The 23,838-nt window shown below is 34.4% G+C and overlaps 3 protein-coding genes across 7 annotated transcripts in view; 2 read left to right on the top strand and 1 right to left on the bottom strand.

The window, feature by feature from the left end:
- Window positions 1-196: 196 nt before the first annotated feature.
- Window positions 197-3,336, top strand: EMC7 (ER membrane protein complex subunit 7). The gene is made up of 4 exons (XM_022068334.2): window positions 197-553; window positions 991-1,249; window positions 2,039-2,113; window positions 2,305-3,336. Exons 1-4 carry the CDS (start codon window positions 330-332, stop codon window positions 2,428-2,430), a joined length of 684 nt encoding a protein of 227 aa, XP_021924026.1. The 5' UTR covers window positions 197-329; the 3' UTR covers window positions 2,431-3,336.
- Window positions 3,337-5,802: 2,466 nt separating this feature from the next.
- Window positions 5,803-23,838, bottom strand: part of Unc50 (Unc50 RNA binding protein) — a 62,414-nt gene continuing 44,378 nt past the window's right edge. The window contains exons 1-8 of one of the 3 annotated variants that reach the window (XM_022068333.2): window positions 11,867-11,885; window positions 10,032-10,153; window positions 9,551-9,702; window positions 9,228-9,293; window positions 8,680-8,800; window positions 7,712-7,851; window positions 7,146-7,247; window positions 5,803-6,282 (exon numbers count right to left, since the gene is read on the bottom strand). In XM_022068333.2, the coding sequence (XP_021924025.1) occupies window positions 6,146-6,282; window positions 7,146-7,247; window positions 7,712-7,851; window positions 8,680-8,800; window positions 9,228-9,293; window positions 9,551-9,702; window positions 10,032-10,135 (822 nt within the window). In that variant the 5' untranslated portion in view covers window positions 10,136-10,153; window positions 11,867-11,885 and the 3' untranslated portion in view covers window positions 5,803-6,145. The other 2 variants (XM_022068331.2, XM_022068332.2) reach the window with 2 other exon arrangements.
- Window positions 11,925-22,997, top strand: LOC110831877 (uncharacterized). Of its 3 annotated transcripts, none has more exons than XM_087351745.1 (8): window positions 11,925-12,024; window positions 14,882-15,000; window positions 15,787-15,970; window positions 17,079-17,178; window positions 17,703-17,807; window positions 18,716-18,759; window positions 18,973-19,120; window positions 19,791-22,997. In XM_087351745.1, exons 2-8 carry the CDS (start codon window positions 14,886-14,888, stop codon window positions 19,977-19,979), a joined length of 885 nt encoding a protein of 294 aa, XP_087207871.1. In that variant the 5' UTR covers window positions 11,925-12,024; window positions 14,882-14,885; the 3' UTR covers window positions 19,980-22,997. The 3 variants fall into 3 exon arrangements, with proteins under 3 accessions (XP_087207871.1, XP_087207866.1, XP_021924021.1); XM_087351740.1 differs by having other exon boundaries at window positions 11,942-12,092; XM_022068329.2 differs by having other exon boundaries at window positions 11,945-12,092; window positions 15,787-15,928.

Consider the following 23,838-nt stretch of genomic DNA (forward strand, 5'->3'; position numbering starts at 1 on the left):
AGGTTCTTAGAAACCAGACAGGAAGACAAAATATTTTGAACTGAGAAGTAGCAAGCATTTCCAGAATTTAATCTCCTTCTAACTTCCTCATGACTGTCATTATCTCAAATGCTTGATGTTTTCAGTCTGTGTGTAGTAGTGTAAGACTCTGACGTATCACACTTCGCACCAATAGCAGCCCTCTAGTCCACCTAGCAGTAAACATTCCCCTGCACCCCACCAGAAACGACTTCCACCAGCAAGGCTTTTCTTCTGGCAACAGCGAATTGTTGTGCAGTGGTCACATTATTACGACATATCAGCAGTGGTAGTGTAAATAGAAAAGTAAAATGGCTAAACTGTATGTGTTTGAAGGACATTCTTTATTAAATTTCACATTAATCCTGGTTTTGCTAGGATTTGTAAATGTTATACAGTCAGAAGTGTATGAGGTTACAACAGAAATATTTAGCGTGGAAGGCAAAGTATTTCCACCGGATGCAAATGTTGCAAGTAATTGGCAAGTTTCGACTAGAGTATTGGTGAATGGTGGAGATTTTGTAGGATTTTTAAAGTAAGTGATGTTGAATGATGTAATAGGCATTTGTACGACGTCTATTTAAGCATGAGAATTGTAGCACTCATAATTTTTGAAAATTTAACCTGCAAGTTTTGTTGAGGATGGCAGTACCTTATACAGTATTTGCGTATACATGTAAAAATTCAGATTAAATATTTAGTTGTAGGATTGGAGGTTTATACGGCTGTGTGGGTGAAGTTGGCGGTCTTCTGAGTTACATCTTTTGGATGTATGCCAACGTTTTAGAGGAGCGTTGTTCTTCCATGTTCAGGGATGCTCTTCCTTAAGACTACATTGTGCGAAAACCTAACACACATATATACACTTACATGCCTTTTTGTGAACAATTTGAAGGCACTGATTTTACGTGCTTGAAATTGTGAAATCCAACCTAATTGTAGTGATATGTATAATGTTTCTTTTTTTCGCAGGGAAGATGGTTCTTTCACAATTAATAATGTTCCATCTGGTTCATATGTTGTTGAAGTGGCCAATCCTAATTATGCTTATGAACCAGTTCGAGTAGAAATCAATTCTAAGGGAAAGTACAGAGCTAGGAAAGTAAACTACATTCAAACTTCACAAGTTCTTCAGGTACCATATCCTTTAAAAATGAAGCCACTGAACCGTTTCCAGTACTTTCAAGTAAGAGAACAATGGAAACTAACAGAGTTTGTGTTCAGTCCAATGGTGAGTTTCAAATGTGATTTCTGTATGCCTACATTAAAGTATTCTGACAGAAGAATATGTAAATATATTAAATTATTTATTTATGCTGTACAGTTGGGGATTGTAAAATAACCACTACCTAATTAATAAATTACTCCATGGAGCAGCCCATGTTGCCCTTGAAATGATCAACCTAATAACTTAATGAGTTGTTGAAATTATGAATGTCCTTGGCACGTTTTTTTTCTTTCTCACCATCCTCCTGTCATGCAGTCATCTTAGGTAAAATATTCTCAATACCCTGTTCCCAAACAATGTCAATCTCTGTTCTTCATTTAATGTGACAGACCAAATAGTTAAAATATTTGTAATTCGTAGAATCTAAACATATTAATTGTATATATATATATATATATATATATATATATATATATATATATATATAAAAGAAACCAGACAATTTAGTTTAATGCTTAAAATTCACTGAAAAGGTACGTTTAATATCGACCCCAGTTATCTGAGTCTTAGGTATGTTGGTTTATTTCAATTCCTTGGAGGACTAGCTTACAACCAAGAGTTATTGATCATAGCAATCTGATGATTAATGATTACCACACCACTGAATTAATATTAAATTTGCCTTCCACATTATTCCAATATACATGTTATATAGCACAATGTCACATGCAAGTTTTGTGATTTTTATACAGGTATCCATTATTATGGTTGTAAGAATAGGGTTATGGTTTTATTTGAGTGATATTTTGGATGTATCAGTATTTTAATCTTCAATAATGTCAATCATTCTAGGTCTTGATGATGGTTTTGCCCTTACTGTTGATAATGATACTTCCCAAGATGATGAATGATCCAGATGCAAGAAAGGTAATTCATCACTATCTAACAAATGTCAAATTTAATTACTGCATTCACCCATAGTGAAATTACTATATGTGGACTGGGAAAAATTAACCTTGTGTTTACACATTGCTAAACAATGGACAACATGTAACGTTTGCATTATGTTCTACATACTATATAGGTTATGTCATCATTTAAGCATCTTATTTTTGCAGGAAATGGAACAATTCAACAATTTCAAATATGACATGCCAGAAGTGTCTGAGGTACTAACTTCATTCTTTACGGGAAGTGAGAAGCAAAAGCCTCGAGCTGTCAAATCAAATAAGAAAAGGCAATAATTATTATAAACATACACATATATGCTCAAAATTTAATTAATATCTTCACTCAATTCTAAAGGCTTTTGACAACGGTAGTTTACACTTAAAATTATTCGTTGTCAGGACTTTTTCCATTGTCTGTTTTTAAAATCACTACGTTTCGGAGGCTGGTTCTGTCTCCGTCTTCAGGTGAGAGGTACCTACTCTGTTGGGTCCCTAAGAAAGAGCTAGTCTCTGTCACTGGTCCAGTGAAAACGGAGACAGAACCAGCCTCCGAAACGTGATTTTAAAAACAGACGATGGAAAAAAGTCCTGACAATGGATAATTTTAAGAATATCTTCACTGCTTAGTAAGAAGGGCTTAAATCATTGGAGATTGACTTCAGACCTTCTTAACAAGCAACAGAGATATGTACCTGGTATGAATTGGTGCCATGCTTCCATGTAATACAGTTGGAAAACATGGAATTTTTTGGAGATCTTCACATTCACTTGCACAGAACATTCAGGAAAAGTAGAATTGTATTCAACTGTCATGAAGATAATGCACTGAATGACTCACAAATTTCCTGATCTAAACAGTGAGAAGAGTTGTGTTTCTAATGTAATAAAGTTTAGTTCTGTGACTAATACTGCATGTGTAACACATAAAATGTTGAGATGCTGGGTGACAATGGCAGTGAAGAAAGGGTTTGTGGTATGATAAATGGTATCTGTTTAGTTGACCAAAAAGGTGCACAATAAAGGCAGGACATAGACAAAAAAAAATTGTAGCAGCTCATCTTTAGATTATTTTATTGTAATGTTTCCAACAGCAATTGAAGCAACATTTTGTAAATGGAATCGTCTTGTGTTAACATGTATGTATGGTGCTGTGTGTGTATATATATAATGTGTAGAAATAAAATATTAAGCTTAATGAGACATCTTTTCTGATTAATTTATTATTGTTGTACAGATGTAAAGTATTTACATATTCACAGTGAATCCCAGGACACGCTTTTGTACAACAGTGTGAGTACAAACAGAAATAAGAGATGAACTTATGAATCATTCATATAAAATACAAAATTATTGTACTGAGATAAAAATCAAATGTTTTTAAAGTAATTAATTAAAAACTGAGTATGCACACTTGTGAATATATGAAGAACTCCACATATACCAGTATGTGCGTTACTAGTTAAGAAACGTTACCACCAAATACTGTATAACATAACAACTTGGGAGTTGAAGTAGCATATTAAGAGTTCCCTGCTCCACTGTTAGTAAAGGGGCTGGAGTGTGAAGCTGACCACTCACCTCCATGTAGTGCTGATGTTAAGAATGTGTGAAGCTCTTCTTCATATACCATCATGGTGTGGTGCTTAATTAAAAACAGGGACAACTTTATCACTTACATCTTTTTTGCATACCAAATACAACAATAATACTCTTGAAAATAATCTGTATCTCCTATTCATCATGTAATGAAGGAGCATATAATTTTCTGAAAAAGAAATAGATTTTACATAAGTATCTGTTACACTCATTTTAAAATATCTAAACATTATAATTTATATGTACTGTAAAGTTTATAAACAATGGAGTGTCATTTAAAGAAACTATTCTACCATGATGCATACTTTTAATCAATAAATGGTCACAGTTCATTAGAGATCGAATCCTTACATGGTTATCCAAAGATCAGACAGCCAACATAAAAACCTATTACAGAATCCCATTGATCAGTCAGGACTGATGAATTTTGTCCATTGACATTCTTGTGTAAGAGGATCAGCTTTGTAGCATACCACAGTATACCTGTCATATCATTAAGCTTTGTTGACCATCACAAACAAGTTGGTGGTCAGCCGGCCAAGGTACAGGAGGGCAAGCAACAGTGCATAAGGTGCCTTGCTCCTCCCCTGCCCTATATAACTTACCTTATCCCCTTACTGTGATGTGGCTGATACAGATATTCTGCATCCAGTATAGTTTTTATACAAAAATATTCTGTAGCCACATTCAGTTTAATGAATATTTAGGTTTAGATGTTCCAAAATATGTAAGGAGATAAATCACTGTATCTGTGAGATTATTCAGGATGTACATAAAAATTTGCAGACATGTGAAATTCATAACATCTTAATTCTAGTTATGCCAGACTTGTAGTACTCACAAAAACAGCTGGAGCCACTTGAGAACCAGTTACTTAACACGTGTTACATTTTAGAAATCCATAGGTTAGGTTCCAAAGCCAAAAAATGGATTTTTCAGAGGTGAGTTATCAGGAGGTGAGAGTGAAATAATATAGTAATAATAATCCGTGGCGTAACAGCCCTCTGAGAGCCAAAGCCGACTAGCTGGCTGCCGGCCTCACATTCACATGCCCAAGCAGAGGTCATCCAATCAGATATAGGGTGACGTGGTCAGCACGACGAACCCCCAGCCATTGCTAGTTTTCATGACAGGATTACGCTACCCATTGTAGCTCCCCAATTTCCTCACGATGCTGGGTTGTCACCGGTTGAAAATCTCATGAGAAATTTCTTTCCCCGAGACTCGAACCAGTGCGCATTCCGTATCACTGGTTCGAAGCATCATGCCTCAGACTGCGCGGGGAGTGAAATGATATAGCTTGTGTTTTATGGTGTGCTGAACCTTCATGTTTAGTTCACTGGAGGGAGACTTAGTAACCATAATCATAGATCTATGACACATTTTCAGTATATACATAAAATTTATGACTACTGAAAAGTAGCTAGACATTTGAATTACTTAGAAGTAAAATGTTACAAATTAACTGTTTTGACGTAAGTGACTAAGGTTCAAGAAAGGCAGCCCAGAGCACTCTTGCTAAACTGTGCCTGAATCAGAAACGTTGTTTTTTTAAAAAAATCATCATAAATTTGTACCATATATTAGCTGGTAAATACAATGTTTGTTGTCCAACTCATAAATGGCAGTCTTCTATGCATACTTTACGCGTACCTATAACGACTTCCTCAAAGGAAAGATTTATAATTTTTCGCACAATAAAGTGATCAAGGATTCATTCAATCAAAACTATATATAATTTAAATTACATCTTAATAATAAAATAAAATGTCAGCATTTAAAGAGACCAATTCAAATCAGACATGACACCAAGTAACAATAATGAAGACAATTTGACACAAAAAGATTCTCTCTCTCTCACAATTGAGCAGTCATCCTGCTCAATTAAAAAAGTTTTCAAACTGGTGAATGTTATTAATCATTCCCATACCCTAGATTATCTTATCGTTAACAATGCCCTACCAATACTTACGCACCATATGAAAACAAGTACCACCAAAAGCACACACACTTCTGTATTAGGACTTCAACAGTTATGCTCAGGAACAGCAATAAATAAAGATAACAATATTTAATGCTAGCACCGACATTCCCTTTAATACACCTTCCTCCAGTTGTATTTCCCATCCTGTGCTCCAATTCTAATCTGAACAGTATACCAATATCACATCATGTTTTCAAATTTAGTATCTGATATACAATGCCAGTACACAAAACATTAACTGTTAATTCAAACTAAGATACACCATGAACTACAATATATTGGCATGGAAGAATGACAAAGACAATGCACTGTAGAGATATAGTACTGAGGTACTTTACTGTCTATTTATAAACAAATTAATTTACAAGAATATCGATGCAATTATTTTACTTGCTGGCTGTACAGACACACACACATGATGTTGAGTGATCACAATACTCGATACTTGTAGAAGTCCATTACTGTCTGACTCACATTCCACCCAATGGCCACTGTCACCACATACACCAACAGCAGCGTTGTCAGAGGATATAACAGTATATGGGTTCTATGCAAGATTGGCAAACCTGTATGTCAAGAAAATCAATGTATAAACAAGAATGTGTGATATTTAGTAATCAGAATCAGATAAACTTCAGATTTGAACCTTATATGTAATTTTACAGGCTTTGACAGAATTTACTGAAATTGGCTCATTGTATAAAGAAAGACGAGACATAAAACGTTTGCAACATTTAGTTCAATAATCTCTCTGAAATGCTTTTAACTTTGGTGTTTAATTCGTGTGATATATCAAACACTTCATTAAATACTTCAGATAAAAAAAATGGCTCTAATGACCAATACTGCCAAATTTCTTTTAAGAATCAAGTGGTTTCCCATATCCAAGTTCATCAATATTAACTGGAGGATTCAGTTGTTTAAAGACACTGCTTAGGCTTACTGACATGCTTGTCTCATAATGGTGAGTGCATTTTACATGGGTTCACAAAATTTTACATCAAATTTTTCTTGACAATTATGTTGATTTTTATTGTAAATGCATGAATCTTCATTCATGACAAACATACTTAAATATGTTACATGATCTTTCCTCAGACCTGTTGTCAATGCTCATATACCTGTCTGCTTCACAATCAAATTGCTGGATCAAGTTCTGATGTCAATTTCACTGTATGTGACTGTGCTTTTCTGTTTCTTACACTTAAATGTCAGGACAGTATATGCTAAAGTTAACCACCCTTCAAACACCAATTTTTTGTACTTATATATTTAAAGACCAATAAAGTGCAGTTTCTCTATAAGCAAAAAATTAATACAATGAACTAATTAAATTTTCAGTTTTCATTATTATATGTTACAGTACTCTTTTAAGTTTACTATAACATTTTTAATTACTTGTGTTGCATTAAAAGTATTGATTACTTACAGCTGTATCCCAAAAACGTTACATAGATGTAGTAGCCAAGAGCAATCAACCACAAAAAGTTGCCAAATAATCTTGACACAAACCATTCATGGTTAATTAATACTGTAACACAAGAAAAACAGAAAAATGAATCTTTTAGACCACTGTTTCTCATCCCTCTGATTTGCAATCTGCTTTTGCAAAATTACAAATCTTCAACCCCTTTAAGGAACATCCCTTTTTCCAAATACATCAAATCTATATTCTGTACTCCCTAACCCAGCAGTGTATTGGTGTTTATGGAATAGAATACATGTAAAGGTATTTTGCCCAGCTGCATCAGTCAGCTCCAGTGTACTGACGTAGGTCAGAACACAAGACCTAAGTATCAACTGGAGAGGAGAATAATCCCAAACTCTGAACCCCAACTTTCCAATAGATAGCCTAGTCACTATACCGACTCAAGTGACCCCACCCATAATTTGAGTCAAGGCTATTATTTAAATGCAAGCATTAATCAGACATTCATGATAATTAACACAATTTTCTTGGCTTGAATTTTAAGCAGTCTCAAAATCTGAACTCACCGTCATAAAAAAAGAGCTGAAATACATGAAGAATGATAAGAAGGGGAAAGAATGCATTAAGGTGAACATCAAATGCATATCCCCATTCCACATCCTGGTCCTGACAAGATGGTTTGATGAGATACTTATTGCTTATAAACCTGAAACACAGTGCATGTTAATGAAATCTGAGGACTGTATATAGTAAATCCTGGTCCAATGTCGGGGATACATCCCTTGAAAGCAGCATGTTTGCTGAATCCACAATGGAATGTAAATGTATAAAGTCAAAGTAAATAAACAGTAAAACTGTAGAAATACTGTGATGATATTTATTTATGAAAAAACTAATATAATAAATTATCATCAGAAAGTTAAGCATTAAAATAAAATAAAATTCTTAATACTGGGCTATCGTTAGTTTTTAAACAGTTGGTATTTTTCATATGCTACTACAGGGTGTTTATTAGACCATACATAATCACATTTCCCACATTCAGCAAACAACTGTTTGTATTTCTTTTCATGCATATAAATAAGTCCACACTGGAGAATGGTTTGCTGTATAACAATTGAAGAGTGAAAGCTCCAAATGCTAAAACATATGGAACTGTTTAAGCAATTTACTGGTTTACACAAATTCTGTAAGTGTAACAAATGACAGGAGATATGTCAGGATCAGAATCATGTAACTGTCATAAGTTAAATGCTGACAACTTCTATGCAAAAAGAACTGTAATGTACCATATCAAATTTGTTTAAAAGTAAACCACTGAATGTTTTTATTTCAGATATGAAACTTCTATTTTGTTTACTACATAAAACTTACTTGTGCATATACACACATGCACACAAACTCAATCATCTGTCTCACTAAAGAACTGATATAACAAATAACTATATTTTCATTCTTTTAGTGGAGGAAAAAGGATTAAAAGTGAAATGTCTCACATTCTGAGATTGGACAGATAATACAATATATCACTCACCAAAACAAAGTGGCTATGAGGAGTCCAACTCCTATACAGTCTACAAATATTACATATAAGAGGAACTTCACAAAGCCCCAGAAACCAAGTCTGAGTACTAGGGCAAAACCAACTGAAGATGCTGAAAAACAATAAAGATAAACTATAATATTTTACACCACAAACTCTCTTAATCTCATATATGACAATTTTACCTGTGATACTGAGTTAGGTTGCTTCTGTCATAATCTGTGACTTACTGGTATCCACATATATTTTGGATGGCTAGATCAGTAAGAGGGAAAGGGTGCAAACCTCATGGCGAAGGTTTAAATTCTTGGTAAGGGTAATGGAATTTTTGTCCCCTTCAGTAAATACTCTAGAATGACTGTGATGATCATTAAAGCCCCTTTCCATTGTGTTTGTAGGATTAGTTAATATGAAAAGTAATCTTATACACAAAGGTACAATTCATCAAAAGTTTTCAACCTCATTACTATTTCTACCCATTAAATATCAATACTCATCTTACTTTTCTACATCTAAAGATAAAGAGCTGATTTACTTACCACAAAGCCAGATACTCAGAAGTACCAAAAATGCTGGATCATCTCGGGCAAATTGTGACTTTGTTTCTGCAAGTGAAAAAAAAGCAATATTTTGCCTTACCAATTCAACTCCAAAAACTATCAGTCTAACCTACTGTGGCCAGGAGATTCCAATGGTGGAGAGTGATCTCTTACTTTGAGAGAAGAATATAAATCACAAATAAATGAAAACAAAAAGCTTAGGAAATTGTATACAACACAGAAGGTTAAATTAAATGCAAAATACAAAACACATTCGGCAAAGCTCTTCTTACCAAGAACCAAAAACATATTGTGATAATTACGTTTTCTATAATGAAAATTCCTATAAACTTTCTGCGGTGCAATGAACAAGTATAACATCTGCCAGGATGCAAATTCGAAGTCCATCTGTTGAAATTTTATGAGTCTTCGGAGATACTTGTATCTCTTTGCTGCTGCTGTCATACAATCCAACCTATTAAAGGATATAAAATAAGTTAAAATGTTACAATTTGAGAAGATCAAAAATATGCGTCACAGTTAGCTTCCACATATACATGCAAAAGGGTGTAGTAAGAATGTGTCACCAAATGATTTAACAAATGATGTCATATGGCAACACAAAATAATGCAAATCACATTTGTGAATACCTTTTTAACACAATTTTGCATAAAACTCTCTCTTCTTGTTTTCCAAAAGTTTATGTAACTGGTGGTGCATTCTTCTCACATTCAAACACACCTTCCTTCCAGCTTGCAACTGTGACATCATGTTTTATTAATCCACAATGTTCTATTACAAACCTATATGCAACTGGGACTGGAAGAGGTGATCCACCGCGTAAATTATTACTGAGCGATGATGGACTCCGACTTGGAACAGGTGATGTTTGGTACTTCGTTTGCATAGTTTACAAACTGTAACCCTATAAAAAGACCCCATTTTAATACAAAATACACTCTTTATCAAATAACTATGAACTTTATATTTGTGTTAGAAACAAGTATTGTATTTGTGATATAATAAGTTCTACAACCTTGGCTTAGGCCTATGCCTGTAAATAAATTCTTTTATATTTTACTCTATGACGAATCATGTTATGTTAATTTGAAATAAGAGATATGTATGTAAATACCATAATGCAACACATTCATACATGTTAACTGTGTATTTAACCTGAATAAAAGATTAACCTGTACCAATTTCGAAAAACACATGAATCGAATGCCCTGGGGAAGACTTGAATGAACAGCAAGATTAGTACAGTAAAACCTCTCTAACTTGGACACTTGCGGTTCCACGATAATGTGTCCAACTTACAGAGGTGTCCAAGATAGAGGGAAAGGGGAAAATCATCCTTTCAAATTGTGGTGTAATGACAATGTGGTAATTGTAGAGTATTATGGAGCCCTTCCCAAAAAGGAAATTATTGATAAGAAAAATGAAAAGGGTAAATTAAACTTTTACAAATTTTGTTTTCACTAAATTAAACTTGCACCAATACTTTATGTTTACCGACAATGTAATCTATTTTACATAATCTAACTACTGTAGGCTTGCTTGAATGAAGAATTAATGGCAATAATAATAATCTTTTGAAACCCACTCTCATGGTTGCACATTACACCCCAACCTCAATGAAATTTTAAATGTTCAGAATGTATTTTTTTAAGCTCAACATAAGATGTCACTTATTTGTTGTATAAAAGTCCGTCACAAGACACTGCTTTTTTGCTTTTATCTTGGAATTTGCCCATCCTCTTTCTAATAATCACCGCAATCCGAATAAGGTTTCAACCACTCCTGGTTGATTATGAGCGAAAGCATACCGTTCCAATTTCTGAACTGTTGAACTCAGTTGCAAGTACAGTACTGACAAAGTTAAAACTCCAGTGACGGGTTTAACAAAAGAATAACTATTCACTTTCACTGCATTCCAATGATGTGTTCAATGTCTCACACCCTCAACCATAAGCTAATCCTCAGGGAGAAGGCATTCATCAGTCTGAAATTCAAAGCAACAAAATACTAACTGTAAACGTTTCCCATAAAAGCATTGAAGCCAAGTGCATGCATGCACCTGTCCAACTTACAACAAAAGGGGTGACCAAGTTCCAGGATAAAGGGGTGTCCAAGATATAGGATGTTGTGGACATGTAAAATTATAGGATATTCGCCGGTTCCAATTAAAAGTGTCCAATATAGAGGGGTGTCCAACTAGAGGGGTTTTACTGTACTTATTTCCAGTTAATGATAATGTTCGATTAGCGACAGATGATGAATGTGTCACATAAGACATACTTATAAATGTAACTTATTTTACAGGCTCAAAGTGCAGGGATTATCTGAATAGTTCTCAAGAGGCTAATCATCCCTTAATCACATTCGTTACAATTCGTGGTGCAAAGGTATTACACATAATTAGCAACACAATGACTGACCCATAACTAGCAAGTCCAAAACTTACCACCTTATATTCAACATTAAATCATGGGAATTTGTTTTTAATTATAAATGAAGCGTTTTAATACCCAATATAAAACCAATAACTTCAATACACAACCCACAAACGTCTTTCCTATTCCAACCTTCGAATTTTTACTCCGAAACCTATCAATACAGTCATACCAACACATACTAGTCAGGCCTTCGTAGTAACTTCATTGTGACGTACGTGCGTATTTGTGGGGTGAGCTGTTATGGTGTGGCAGTGTGAGGAGTGGTCATGCAGCTGTAGGAAATAAGCAAAACACGTTGCAGTCATTAGAAGGCAGTATTGTCACAATATTTTGACAGGTCCGTGAGTTTGCGTTTGTAGAACTGTAATTCTGATACAACTGATTTCTGACCGAAGTTTATGTTTGGTAAGCATACATCAGTGTTGGAACAATAAATACAAGAATTAAATGAAGAATCCTGATTGCATACTCGCGGGCTAGGCTCTTGTATTAGGCAGCCACCTCACGAACGAATACGAGGCTCAGATCTATTGTTTCCAGAACAGTATGAAGTACTTTCTTTGCTGAATCCTGATCAAGAAGTCAGGTTGTGCGGAAAATCCAACAAATGCATTTCAGTGTTAAGGCGTTTTTAACAACAAGAACAATGACGACGACGATAATAATAATATCAGTATAATTATAATAATCCGCTATTGTGTTATATGCTACATCATTTCTTTTACATTCCTCAAATTTAAGTTGTCTGGTTTTGCACTACTAGCCAGATCAGAGCATTCACCACTGAGATTCTCTCTTTGTCTGTCGCCATATAATAGTACTAAAATATTAAAAGTTCATATCTTAGTGCCATGTTGGTTCAAAAACATCAATGAAAAGTCTAAAATTAATGTTCTTGCACCAATTTCCTTTGCAAATGGGAAGTATTTTGTTGAAATTAAACCCATAGGAATGATAGAAAAAATATGTTACACAAATTATTTGTGTATAAAAATGTAACATGCACATACTGGCCCATCTAAAGAGCACCTGCACCAACATTTTGGCTAAATTACATTTGTCTATAATATTATAAATTAGGTTTAATTATTACGAGACATCCACCTGGTTTATTATCTGTATTATATTTTAATCTTTAAAGCTTTTGGTACTCTGACTGGTGGGACTGCCACTTTCAGCTCAGCATTAGTTTCCATAGCTAACATTCCTAGATGCAATGTACGATTAATACTGACATTAAAAATGAAGATGATTGTTTTCTGGGATATCATGCCATGTAGTCTGGTAGAAATTGATTGATTGTACAGCCTCCATCTTTATGGATCAGTCAGATTTTAACAGACTAAATGGTACAACATAACATCCCTGAAATCTCATCACAGTATTAAGAATGTACTGTAAAAAACTTTGGATAATAAGCGGAGTAGCAATATTCTGGTGACCACTCATCATCTGTCCCCCTCCTCACACTCTTAAACCTTTCTCCCCTCCTTTGTATCACACTTTTTTCATGAATGAATCTGAAACCATGATGTTACCAATTGATATATGTTTGTTTAATTGAAAAGTACTAAGTCTCTTTAAGATGGAATTAAATAATCTAAAAAATTGACAGTGGAACCACGGTCCGGAGAATCTGACGTAAATACGTCTTTGTATTTAAATTATATTTAGGCAATAAATACAATGAAAAGAAGTTTATATATTAGCTTTATTCTAAATATTCCCTTTATACATGCTTTACAATTGAGTAAATAGTTTCATTAAGACATTGCTTAATTATCTATCCCTCTTACGTTCAGCATTAGTTTTTGGTATTTTTTTTGGGAACTTCAGGTTCGTTATTTAATACTTCTATTTTTTTACGTTTTCTGTACTGTCTCATATATTCTGCATTATGGACCCTTTTAGCTTCAATGTCATCCATCTTGTTATCTCTGCGTAGTATGACGCAACACACAAACACAGCAGTAGCATGAAGTGTGATGCGCCTTTATCCCTCACCTCAAACTTTGTTCAATTGTAAGAGACCACGATGTCCACTGGCAATGATCAGTTTAATCAAAACTAAAATGGAGAGAGTGGAGGGCAGTATCACAGATTTTTTAACAATTCTTATATGAGAAAAGTACTTGTGATATTCTAAAACATTTTTAACAGCACAAAATTATCTAGTCTATGATGCACTTCTTCTACAAGCAATTCACAGCTTAGCTCTTTCCGCAATAACGAAAGCGGATTGTTGACGACAGTAATGTAACACAACAATGCCAAGTAAACAGATGATGTAACAATTAGTTTCTTAGGTAAAGGAGTGGATTGCAATACGGTTTATTCAGGCAATTATACAGCATGCATGCTCAGCCAATATTGTTGCAGGCGTGTGTTAGAAATTTGAATCCTTTTTCTTGCATTGTTATGCACGCAGGAGTTCATATAAAAGCTGACCATTATCGGTCCATATTTACAAAATTGTTGGTATGGATCTTACACATCTTCGTAACGCTGTTTTTGCTGAATGACCTTTCTGTACAGACATATTTACGTCAAAAATACAAACATGTATTTTAATTTAAAATGTCAGACTGGGGATAGTTTACAAGATGTAATTGGTACTCAATAACATACAGAAATTAAAATGAATCACACAGTGTGAAATAAACTTAATCTTAGTTTTACCCAGTATAAGTTTGGTCATTAGGCTTGCTAACACAGTACTTAATTTAGAATGACATGCTAGTGTTTTGTGAACTAAATTCCAGTATAAAAATTAAGCACTGCTGCATGTTTAAAGTAGATGCTACCTTTCACTACACTGCTATGGCAAAAACATTTTTTTTCCATTTTATCATCATTAATTTAACCCTTTCTGGTCTTAGAGGAAAACTACTTCTAAAATGAATAGATGAGAAAGCTGTTACGCTACAGTTTGAAAGAAAAGTCTGTGTGTCTGTTCATCTACTCATTTCAAGGTTAGCATTTCAGTACAAATCCATAAACATTATAAACAGACACAGTGTGAATAAACCTGTTGTTTACATGAGCAACCCAGCAGTTTATATTCCTTGCCATTTTTAACTAGAAAATGTAAATAAAGAAAATAAGGAGTACTATATTTGGTTTTAAAACATTATTTGTCTCAGGGTTTTCTGAACAGAAGAGAGTATGTTTCTTGTGTCTGTAATATGTTGCAGGACTATGGCATCCAGTTCAGTAAGTCAAGAGGATTTGGAAAATGATTTTGAACTTTCATCTCGCCGGTCTCGAATTCGAACTGCTCGTGCACGAACAGTGAATCCTCCTGCTAGAATTGGTTTGTAAATGGAAAGGTTTAAGATATGATCTATATTGCGCTATCATCTGTATACATATTGGGCACAGATGTGAAATTTAGTGTATCTTAGCATTTCACAGTAATTTTTTATTTAAAACTGACAGTTAAAGGGTATTAGCACAATATTCAGTACAGTTAATTTTACATTTAATATCAGCACTGTTATGGACCTTACTGTTTGTGAAGTTAAAATAATAATATGGTGATAAGATACAACGTTTAATGTGAAGTAAGGCTTGTTCAAATACAGAATCAGATAGGATGAACAATGCTATGCCACCAAGTGACTTGAAAGAAAAGTCAGCAAGAAATCTATGGTATATTTCTAACGGTTGTTCAATATAAGACTTTCTTTAAGAAGTGTACAGGCAGTGTTGTCCTAAATTGGGCTAAACAAGTTAATATTGGAGCTCTTCCTATTTGGTCATGCCAGGTTACCTCTTCAGAAACGTTCTGATTACCCTCAAAATATTTTTTAAATGGCAGCCACCCCAAAATTAATTTATTAAAAATGATCAATGAGCAGTCCGTAAACCAGAACAACTTCTGATTAAAAATTTTGTATTGATGTTACTTTTCACAGTATGTGTGACATGGATGTATTTGTCATTATTTTGCAGTCAAATTGAAGATGAATACAATGTGATTAAATACTGTAATTATACATTCTTATAATACTGTTAGTTGTAAGGTTGACAGTAATGTATCTACTTCACATAATTTTAAAAATTTGTTGTATTGAATTCAAATTTTACTTATTTAAAGATCCTGGAGGTGGGGATTTGGATGATGCAGGAGGTGGTGAAATGAAAACTTCTGAGTCACTTAACATCAGTAGCAATTTCCCAGCAGAACATGACGCTAGCCCCAAGCCCCTCAGTCGGGCCAAGGAGAAACGTGTCAACAGGTGTGTTACTGTCAGACAACCACTCACTGAACATGTTAGCAGGTTAGTAGTTACTCAGGAAGTAACTGGCTGTACCTGGACTTGAACATGGCAGTAGTTGGATAGCATCCAGTTTTTTGATTCTGCACTGCAATATTTTAATAAATGTTTTTACTGTAATGTAGCCAACAGTCCCTTGGTTAACATAACCAAGCAGTGAGCTAATCATCTCCTTGGAGAAGTGTATGTATACAATTGCACATTTATACAGTGTTTGATGATGTCTAATGAATAGTACAGGTTTAGTTTGAATATCAACATTTTACTGTAAATAAAGATATATGACCTGACTTCTTTCATTACTTCAGTGTGGATGGGGCAAAATATGTTCATTCTCATGTAAAGAATTATTCATGTGACATATTTATATTTGTTCTCAGTTGTTGTAGTGTTTGTGTATTGTTTCACCTTTATCTCTTTTCTCTTTGTTGGCTTGGATGGATGCTTTTAATTCATGTGTTGCTGTTGTGCATTGTGTATCATTGTTTCCCACATGTAAGGTGGATATGCTGTACGCTAAATTTATACAGAGGAAACTTAAGGTGAAAACTATGCATGATTCTCCTGTCTTTTTTATTTATGTCCTTTATTTGCATAAGTGTTTATCTTGCCATTTTTCTCTTGTTTTCTTGTATGTTGCAAGACACAACTGACATAAGTTTTAAGATTTTTAAATACCAGAAATGATGTAAATTTACATTGGACATTATTGTTTTGAGTTATATTAATAATGCATGGAATTATAAGTGTAATAGAAAAGCAGTAGTTTTAAGAATTTTTTTGTGTGGTTTAGAAATACAATTTTTATCTCTGAATGAAGAATATTAATTGTAAGTATTTGAAAGGAAAGTGCTAAGAAAAATATTTTGACCTTAGAGAGTTGTAGGAAGTGAAAAACAACTAGGAACATCAGAACTTCTACAACTTACCTTCATTATTATATTATAGGATATTAAATTTCAAGGAACATTTTGCATTGTAAGGAACTGAACTTATCAAACTATTTTCCTTTTACATATTCTAAAAGTCAGGGACAACTTAGACAGAAGTAACGGAAGTTTCATTGCAGTATTCTGTTAGTGATCTTGACTATATATCTCATATATTCCAGAGCCAATCACATGAACAAAGGAAAACAACAGCAACGTGATCGCAGGAAGTTGCGAGAGAAACGACGTAGCACTGGAGTGGTACACCTTCCTTCTACAGAGGTAGGTTTTGTTAGAAACTTGTCGGACATGCCTTGTGGTAGTTGTGTGAACCTACTTGTCAGTAACTATTATTCCTCTCATAATTATATGTAGCTTGGTTGTCTAACACTGCTGTCACCACTGTCAAGAAGGGAAATATCAGAACTACAAAGAGTCCATATAACCATAGAACCTCATATAATAAAATAAAGCTCATCCAATCCTGACAGTAAATTAAGAAATGCAGGTACATTACATGCGCAAGATCACATTTATTGTGTAGTGGTCACAAGTGAAAGATTGGTGAAGATGCAATTATACAGTGCTGGTCATAAACGTGTTCCTGTTTTAATATTCTATGCAATGTATACTGGTAAATATAAGGGTGTGTCTGTATGAGGATACTGAAATTTTGCACTAGAAATCCTGGAACTGTAAGTATTCTTTCCTAGTGAAGTCTTCTATCTGGTAATTCTGTAAAATCCTAGTTCTTAGCAGCGTCTAATTGTATATAATTCAATGGACACAAACTGTTGTGTGTTCAGTCTACTGGTGGGAGCACAGGAGAGGATGAGGATGAGACTCAGACAGCAGAAACACGCCGAAACACGCAACACAATGAACAGCTGCTGGATCGTGAGCCAGCAGAGGTAACATGGAAGAACAAGGTTTCACATGGCGATTGGTCATGTTCAAGCAAATAAAGACTAGACTAAATTTATTATATGATGCCTTCTAAAAGGGGTTGAGTTTTTTTTCTCCCCCATCCACCATTACTATTGCTCCTGATTTTGTGCGGACTGATTCCTAAACTAAATGCTAATGGCAAAACATTTAAGAACCTCAATTCTGTAATTCCTATGAAAGACAGAAACAATTCCTTTAGTCAAACAACAATAGTGACTTACTTATCTCTGTAATGGTCCATATTTTCCCAGACTTGGTCTGACAAAGCCAGTCTCAAAGTACTGTCCTTTGCCTTGAGTATCCAGAACAGCAAGTGGTGAAGGACTAGCTGTGTCTAGGTAGAATCCATAATTTCTGTTTAATCTACTACATATTGCAATGGTGAAAATTAGAAACAAGCAAGAAAGTCATTGTGACAATACTTAATACTCATATTCATATTTTATTGATACATCTTAATAAGTGTTGGTAAATAAAAAGACATGTTAACATTAAGTCAATTTAGGCTGGGGCCACACGACCGTACAAAGTATGTTCGTGTGTTGTACCCTATATACCCCTTTATAATTCTATGATGGACGTCACGATGTGCGTTACAACGGACATACTTTGTACGGTCGTATGGCCCCAGCCTTATACATATAATGAGTGTCTAAAAATGAAAATGAAAGAAAACTGAAACAAATAGAAATCACCAATTCAAAATTAATCCCATGTGGCCTACTTATAAATAAGAAATTAAAAGCACTATAGAGTCTAACTACCCTTTTTGGCTTTTCTTCATTTCTTGATCAAACTTATATTATGCAACATTTATCATATGACTTGAAGGTTATACAATATAATTTTCCCTTATCTTTGGATTTTTTAGGAGCGGTTACCTCACAAAACATATCCACAGAGGAGGAACAAGAGGTAAATGTACATCATTATTTATTATATAATATTAATAGAGCTGAGGAAGAATAAGTTCAACATCACTTTCTCATAATTTTATCATAAGATATCTCTGAAGGAAGTCACAGGGTGTGTTTACTTCTTAAGCATCTACAATTGGACACATTTTTATAATAAGAATAAACAGCTGAGAATTAAAGGCAGTTCAATGAATGAATGATTTATTTTAAGCCCATCTGATCTTGAAGCAGATGATGAGGATAACCAAGAATTTGATAGTTTGAACCAATCAGATTCAACTGTAAGCAGTTTAGTGCATGTGGCTGAGGTTCCTAGTCGGCCACGCCCTGGTACACCCACTGGGGACAATCCAGATGAGGTAAGTAGTTGTTATAACTTATGAGCCACTTGACTACTCCGTCAACTTAGTGACTGGCTATGGAGCGCATGATCGGTGTTTGGTTCCTGTCAGCAGAAGTGGTTTCTCCTTTTAAGTTGCATGCGGAACTGGTGCTCCCTTCTATCCAGAGGTTTCTGAGGGTATTTTCCCTTTAATGGAAGCTGATATCTCAGTGTCATTAGTTCTAAAGTTAAGAATTGGATTATTTTATCCATATCCTCTGTCTTCATGATATCTTTGCTCAGACATACCAGTAACGTAACCATTTTATCTTAATTTTGAATGGCGTAGAGTGAATCTTTGGTTCATTAGCTTTAATTAATGAAAGGAATATTTTGTAGTCGAAGTGAAAATCAGTGTCTCTTCATCCATTCAGCTTTTGTATCTCAAATGCACACCTTCAGTGGCATTACCAAAAAACTTTTCTTATAATACTACAGTAGAAGACAGATAAATTATCTTCTCATGTTTATGATATTCAGTTTTAACTAATTTTGTTTATAAACATTCCTGATAAAATGCAGCTGTACACACAGTCGGTCATTACAGTTACTTTGTTACTGGTGAAGCCATCCAGAATTATTTTGTTCTTTAACACCGTGAAAATGTTCCAGGGTGGTGATCATTGTATTATTTGGAAACATTTCAGTTGTTAGAGCGAGCTCAAGAAGAAAATCGACGTCTTCTGTCTCTTCTCGAGGACCGGGATCGTAAAATTGCATCTCTTGAAGCTCGTATCTCTCAACTTCAGAGAGAAATGTCACAGGAGAAAGACAGACTCAGGGAAGAGAATGCAACATTGATCAGGGCCATGGCATCACTTGCCACTGCAAAATGAATATTATCCTACTTGTTGGCTTTATAGATAAAACAGCGTAATTGCATTCTTCAGAACTAATGAGTAATTATTCCTATAGCTTAATTCTGTAATTTATGTCTCAGATTAGATAAGATGCTCTTTAATCTGCAAAGAGTAGTATTCAAGCTTCCAGGACATAGTCTCGGACAAGCCGTCATACTGCATGGTCCCTGACCGTGTATAGAATTACTGGTACGCATGTTGATGGAATGTTGCAGTGACCAATTACCTGTTTGTGGAAAGTTAGTATTGAATACTGTTGGGATCTGCTCCTGAATTAATTGATTTTTTTTTATTTTTTTTATCATGAGAGTATATGTATACATAAAACATTGTATAGATTATATTTTCTGAAAGAATGTTGAAGAGGTATGAAGTTACGGAGCATAGTGCCATACACATAGCACTCGTGTTGTTGGATTATGTATGTATGCATTGAGGTCAGTTATTATGTGCATGAAGCAATTACATGCCTATCAACCTTTTTGTTTTGTACTACTGGCATCAAATTGGTTTTATCTCCCATAATTTATAAGTCATATTTAAGGTTTGAATTGCTTACATCTGTCTATTCCAGTATCGTAAATAAAGTTTGATTCCACTAAATGTAACTGTCGATAGATTTTTTGCCGTAAATATAGAATGATCTTTACGCTAAGTACATAAAAACTGAAAAGATTTTTTTTAAGCAGTGTATTATAATATAATGTGAGGTGATACTAAATAACTCTCAGCACTGCATCTTTTAAAGAAGTATCTGTGGTAGGATGCAAAAGGTAACAGTGGCAAATTATGTATTGCTCAGTTCTCTTTGATTCACACTATATTTTGACCAAGATATAATAATTTTGTGATATGTCCTAATGAAAATTGAATAGACTCCTTGGTCAGCACTCTTCTTTCAATTTGATCTTGATTGAACATGTTCAATTTTAAGGGGGCTGTCAGTTTTAGAACAAACTTGGGAGGTCATATTAAACTTAGGATACACTTCCACATTCCTTCATTTAAGTTATTATTGATATGCGTTATAATTCCAGTTCTTTCCTCCTGAAATGTCTTAATCACTTGCAAAGGCATTTCCAATATCTATGTAGTTTCCGGCTATTCCGATTATATTGCAAGTCACGACTGTGGAACTTTTGGTGAATCACTTACACCACTTCAGATGGAATATTCTCAATTTACAAGCTTGGGAGTTCCTGGTTATTGACAGTAAGTGAAGAAATTACATCTGATAAAACTGTAAACTTGCAGTTTGTGAAACATGTTTTGTATTGGCCAAATAATTTAATATATTTTTAGTAATAGTTAATTTTGAGGTAATGTTTTCATAATTTTATTACTTTCATTTTTGAAATACTTGTAAATGTGATTATGTATTAATCATAGTGTGTTACCCAAGTTAATTTGGAAGAAGTGTAAAATGCATCAATATACCATATTAATAGTAACAGTTTAAGAGTTTGTGGTGATAAGTAATCTTGTCTACTTTTAGTACTTAATTTTTTATAAATACAATTTAAGTAAGAATGCAGTAAACAAGTATTTGTTTTGTTTAAAGCATCAATGTGACTCATGAGTGGTAAGATTTTGGGAAACCAAAAACTTTTCACTTTAATAGAATGTCTCTCGGCATCCTACACAGTGGACTGAGGTTTAATTCTAGAGTTCAGTGGATTAGTAATTTTGTAAGATTTTTTTCAACTTACAAGATGTAGTTCAGAATAATTATAGATTGCATTAAATAAGTATATCCAGTTATAATGAATAGAATATGTCACCATACATCTCCAAACGTGAAACGAACATTTTCATAGGTAGCTAATTTACATAAATTGTATAATTGGTGTAACAAACTTGCACTTTATGTTTAGCTAATCGTGATGCTATGGATTTTATGAATTATTTATATTTAAGGAGGCTCAAATTTTCTTAATTATATGGAGTTAGTGTTTGCTTTAGTTTTATGAGGTACATTTATTTTCATAAGCTCAAGCTTCTCAGTTACACCGTGTTATAATTTGATGTATTTTACTTGGCTCGTGGTCTTTTACTTGTAAGATTTGAGGTTTTCACAGCGGTGAGTATGAAGATTCCTGTCTTCTGGGTTGTTGCGCTGTGTAGTCTGGTCGATGTTAACCAACGTTTCAGAGGTCATACTGCCTCCGTCATCGCCCTCTGAAACGTTGGTTAACATCAACCAAACTACACAGCGCAACAACCCAGAAGACAGAAATCTTCGGTCTTTTACTTGTTGAAGAGTAATCTATAGGCATCTTTTGTCGGGTAGCTTGGTCAGTCAGATGTACAAGACCGACATAATCTTGTTTTTTTGACCAAATGCACTCGTCCAGTGTTCAAGAAAGCTACTTGCAATCTCTCAGTGAGTTCACTACAGCGAATTGACCCATGCTACATTATTTGTAAGCTGTTCCTAAAGGATGATGATGATAATATAACACAATGTTTATGACCCATCACTTGGACTTTGTCAACAGTATTTTGGAATTTGGCTCTATGTTTTGTCAGGTGACACAATGGAATTATTGAATCAGAGTATACACTGTTCCTAACAGAAACTTTCTGAGGAATATAGAACATAGGATATTAAATTGTAAGCCATGAATTATGAAATGTAAAAACATGCCAAACTAAAATTTCACCATGAACTTCTTTGTCATTAACAGGTTTTATACATCTCACGGTGCCATTGTTGTCCAGGAGACGACCTTTAGTAGAATTTTTTCATCTGATGAAGGAAATTGAACTGATGTACAAAAAATTATGGGTTTACATAGTCTAAGAGATTGAGTCATGAACACTGTAATTGTAGTTTGTAATATTGGCTGTATTGTAATTCCCTCAATGGTAATTGAACTGCTATGTTAAAAAGATAGTCATGCAGTTTTCTGTATTGTGTGTGTTTGTGGTATTTAAAACTACATGAGAAATAAAACCAATACTGTTGCCTTAATGAAAATGTTATGAATATTATTTATCATTTGTCACCTTATTTTGCTAGTTTCCTGTTTCACTACTTAGGCAGTGGGAATGTTTCTCCATCTTAGTATGTGTTTGGTGTTCATCACCAATAATTTGTTGTTCTTCTCCATTTATCAGAATGCTTTTTAAAGATATGGCAAACAACATTTTATTTTAGAAGTTAGAATCTGCTGATAACTTTCTACCACCTGCCTATCAACATTCATGAACATCCTAATTCAACTATGACCTCAACAATACTGTTCAAGAAGTTGCCTTACAACAATAACCTGTTTTCTGAGTTGTAATGCCCATGTAGGTACTGTGCCAACATTTCGGAGGAATATACTACCCTCAACTTCAGAGCTGAAGATGGAGGCAGTACGATCCTTCGTTGTTATCTGCGTACAAGTCCACATGGCATTACAACCCAGATACCAGCATCTACAACAAGAGTAAAAGTATGAAGCAATGAGGAAGAACTGACAAGTTGCAGATGAAATTGTGAGTTGTATTTAGGTGGCATCCCAAACCCAATCTGGGTACAAGAAATATAAGAAGTTTTAGATAGAAAAGTACTTATGGAGAATTGCTGGAGAAGTCCTGGAATTGTTCTGTGGAAGTCCACAATTGGTGGTGTGTTTTATTCTACGATTGTCGGATTGGTTGGTTTTGTTTATGTTGGATTAGAATACGTTGCATTAGGTGAGGTTTGCGTTGTTTTGAGTTAGGTTATGTTTAGTTTAGGCCATGTTAGGTAAGGTTGGGTTATACGATGGGTTGTGTTGTGCCCTGGAGAAATTCTAGAGTGTTCATTGGGTGGTCGTGCGGATGTCCTGGGGAAGAGCTGGAC

This window comes from Zootermopsis nevadensis, unplaced genomic scaffold, assembly GCF_977971745.1.
Source record: "Zootermopsis nevadensis isolate Lab colony 2312 unplaced genomic scaffold, Znev_1.0 Znev_ptg000002l, whole genome shotgun sequence".
Taxonomy (NCBI): domain Eukaryota; kingdom Metazoa; phylum Arthropoda; class Insecta; order Blattodea; family Termopsidae; genus Zootermopsis; species Zootermopsis nevadensis.

Excerpts from the sequence above, each read along its gene's own strand:
- EMC7 (XM_022068334.2), top strand. The coding sequence starts at position 330 with ATGGCTAAACTGTATGTGTTTGAAGGACATTCTTTATTAAATTTCACA. Across the intron at positions 554-990 it reads GATTTTGTAGGATTTTTAAA|GGAAGATGGTTCTTTCACAA; the intron begins GTAAGTGATGTT and ends TTTTTTTCGCAG. Across the intron at positions 2,114-2,304 it reads ATGATCCAGATGCAAGAAAG|GAAATGGAACAATTCAACAA; the intron begins GTAATTCATCAC and ends TTATTTTTGCAG.
- LOC110831877 (XM_087351745.1), top strand. The coding sequence starts at position 14,886 with ATGGCATCCAGTTCAGTAAGTCAAGAGGATTTGGAAAATGATTTTGAA. Across the intron at positions 17,179-17,702 it reads TACACCTTCCTTCTACAGAG|TCTACTGGTGGGAGCACAGG; the intron begins GTAGGTTTTGTT and ends TTGTGTGTTCAG. Across the intron at positions 18,760-18,972 it reads CCACAGAGGAGGAACAAGAG|CCCATCTGATCTTGAAGCAG; the intron begins GTAAATGTACAT and ends ATTTATTTTAAG.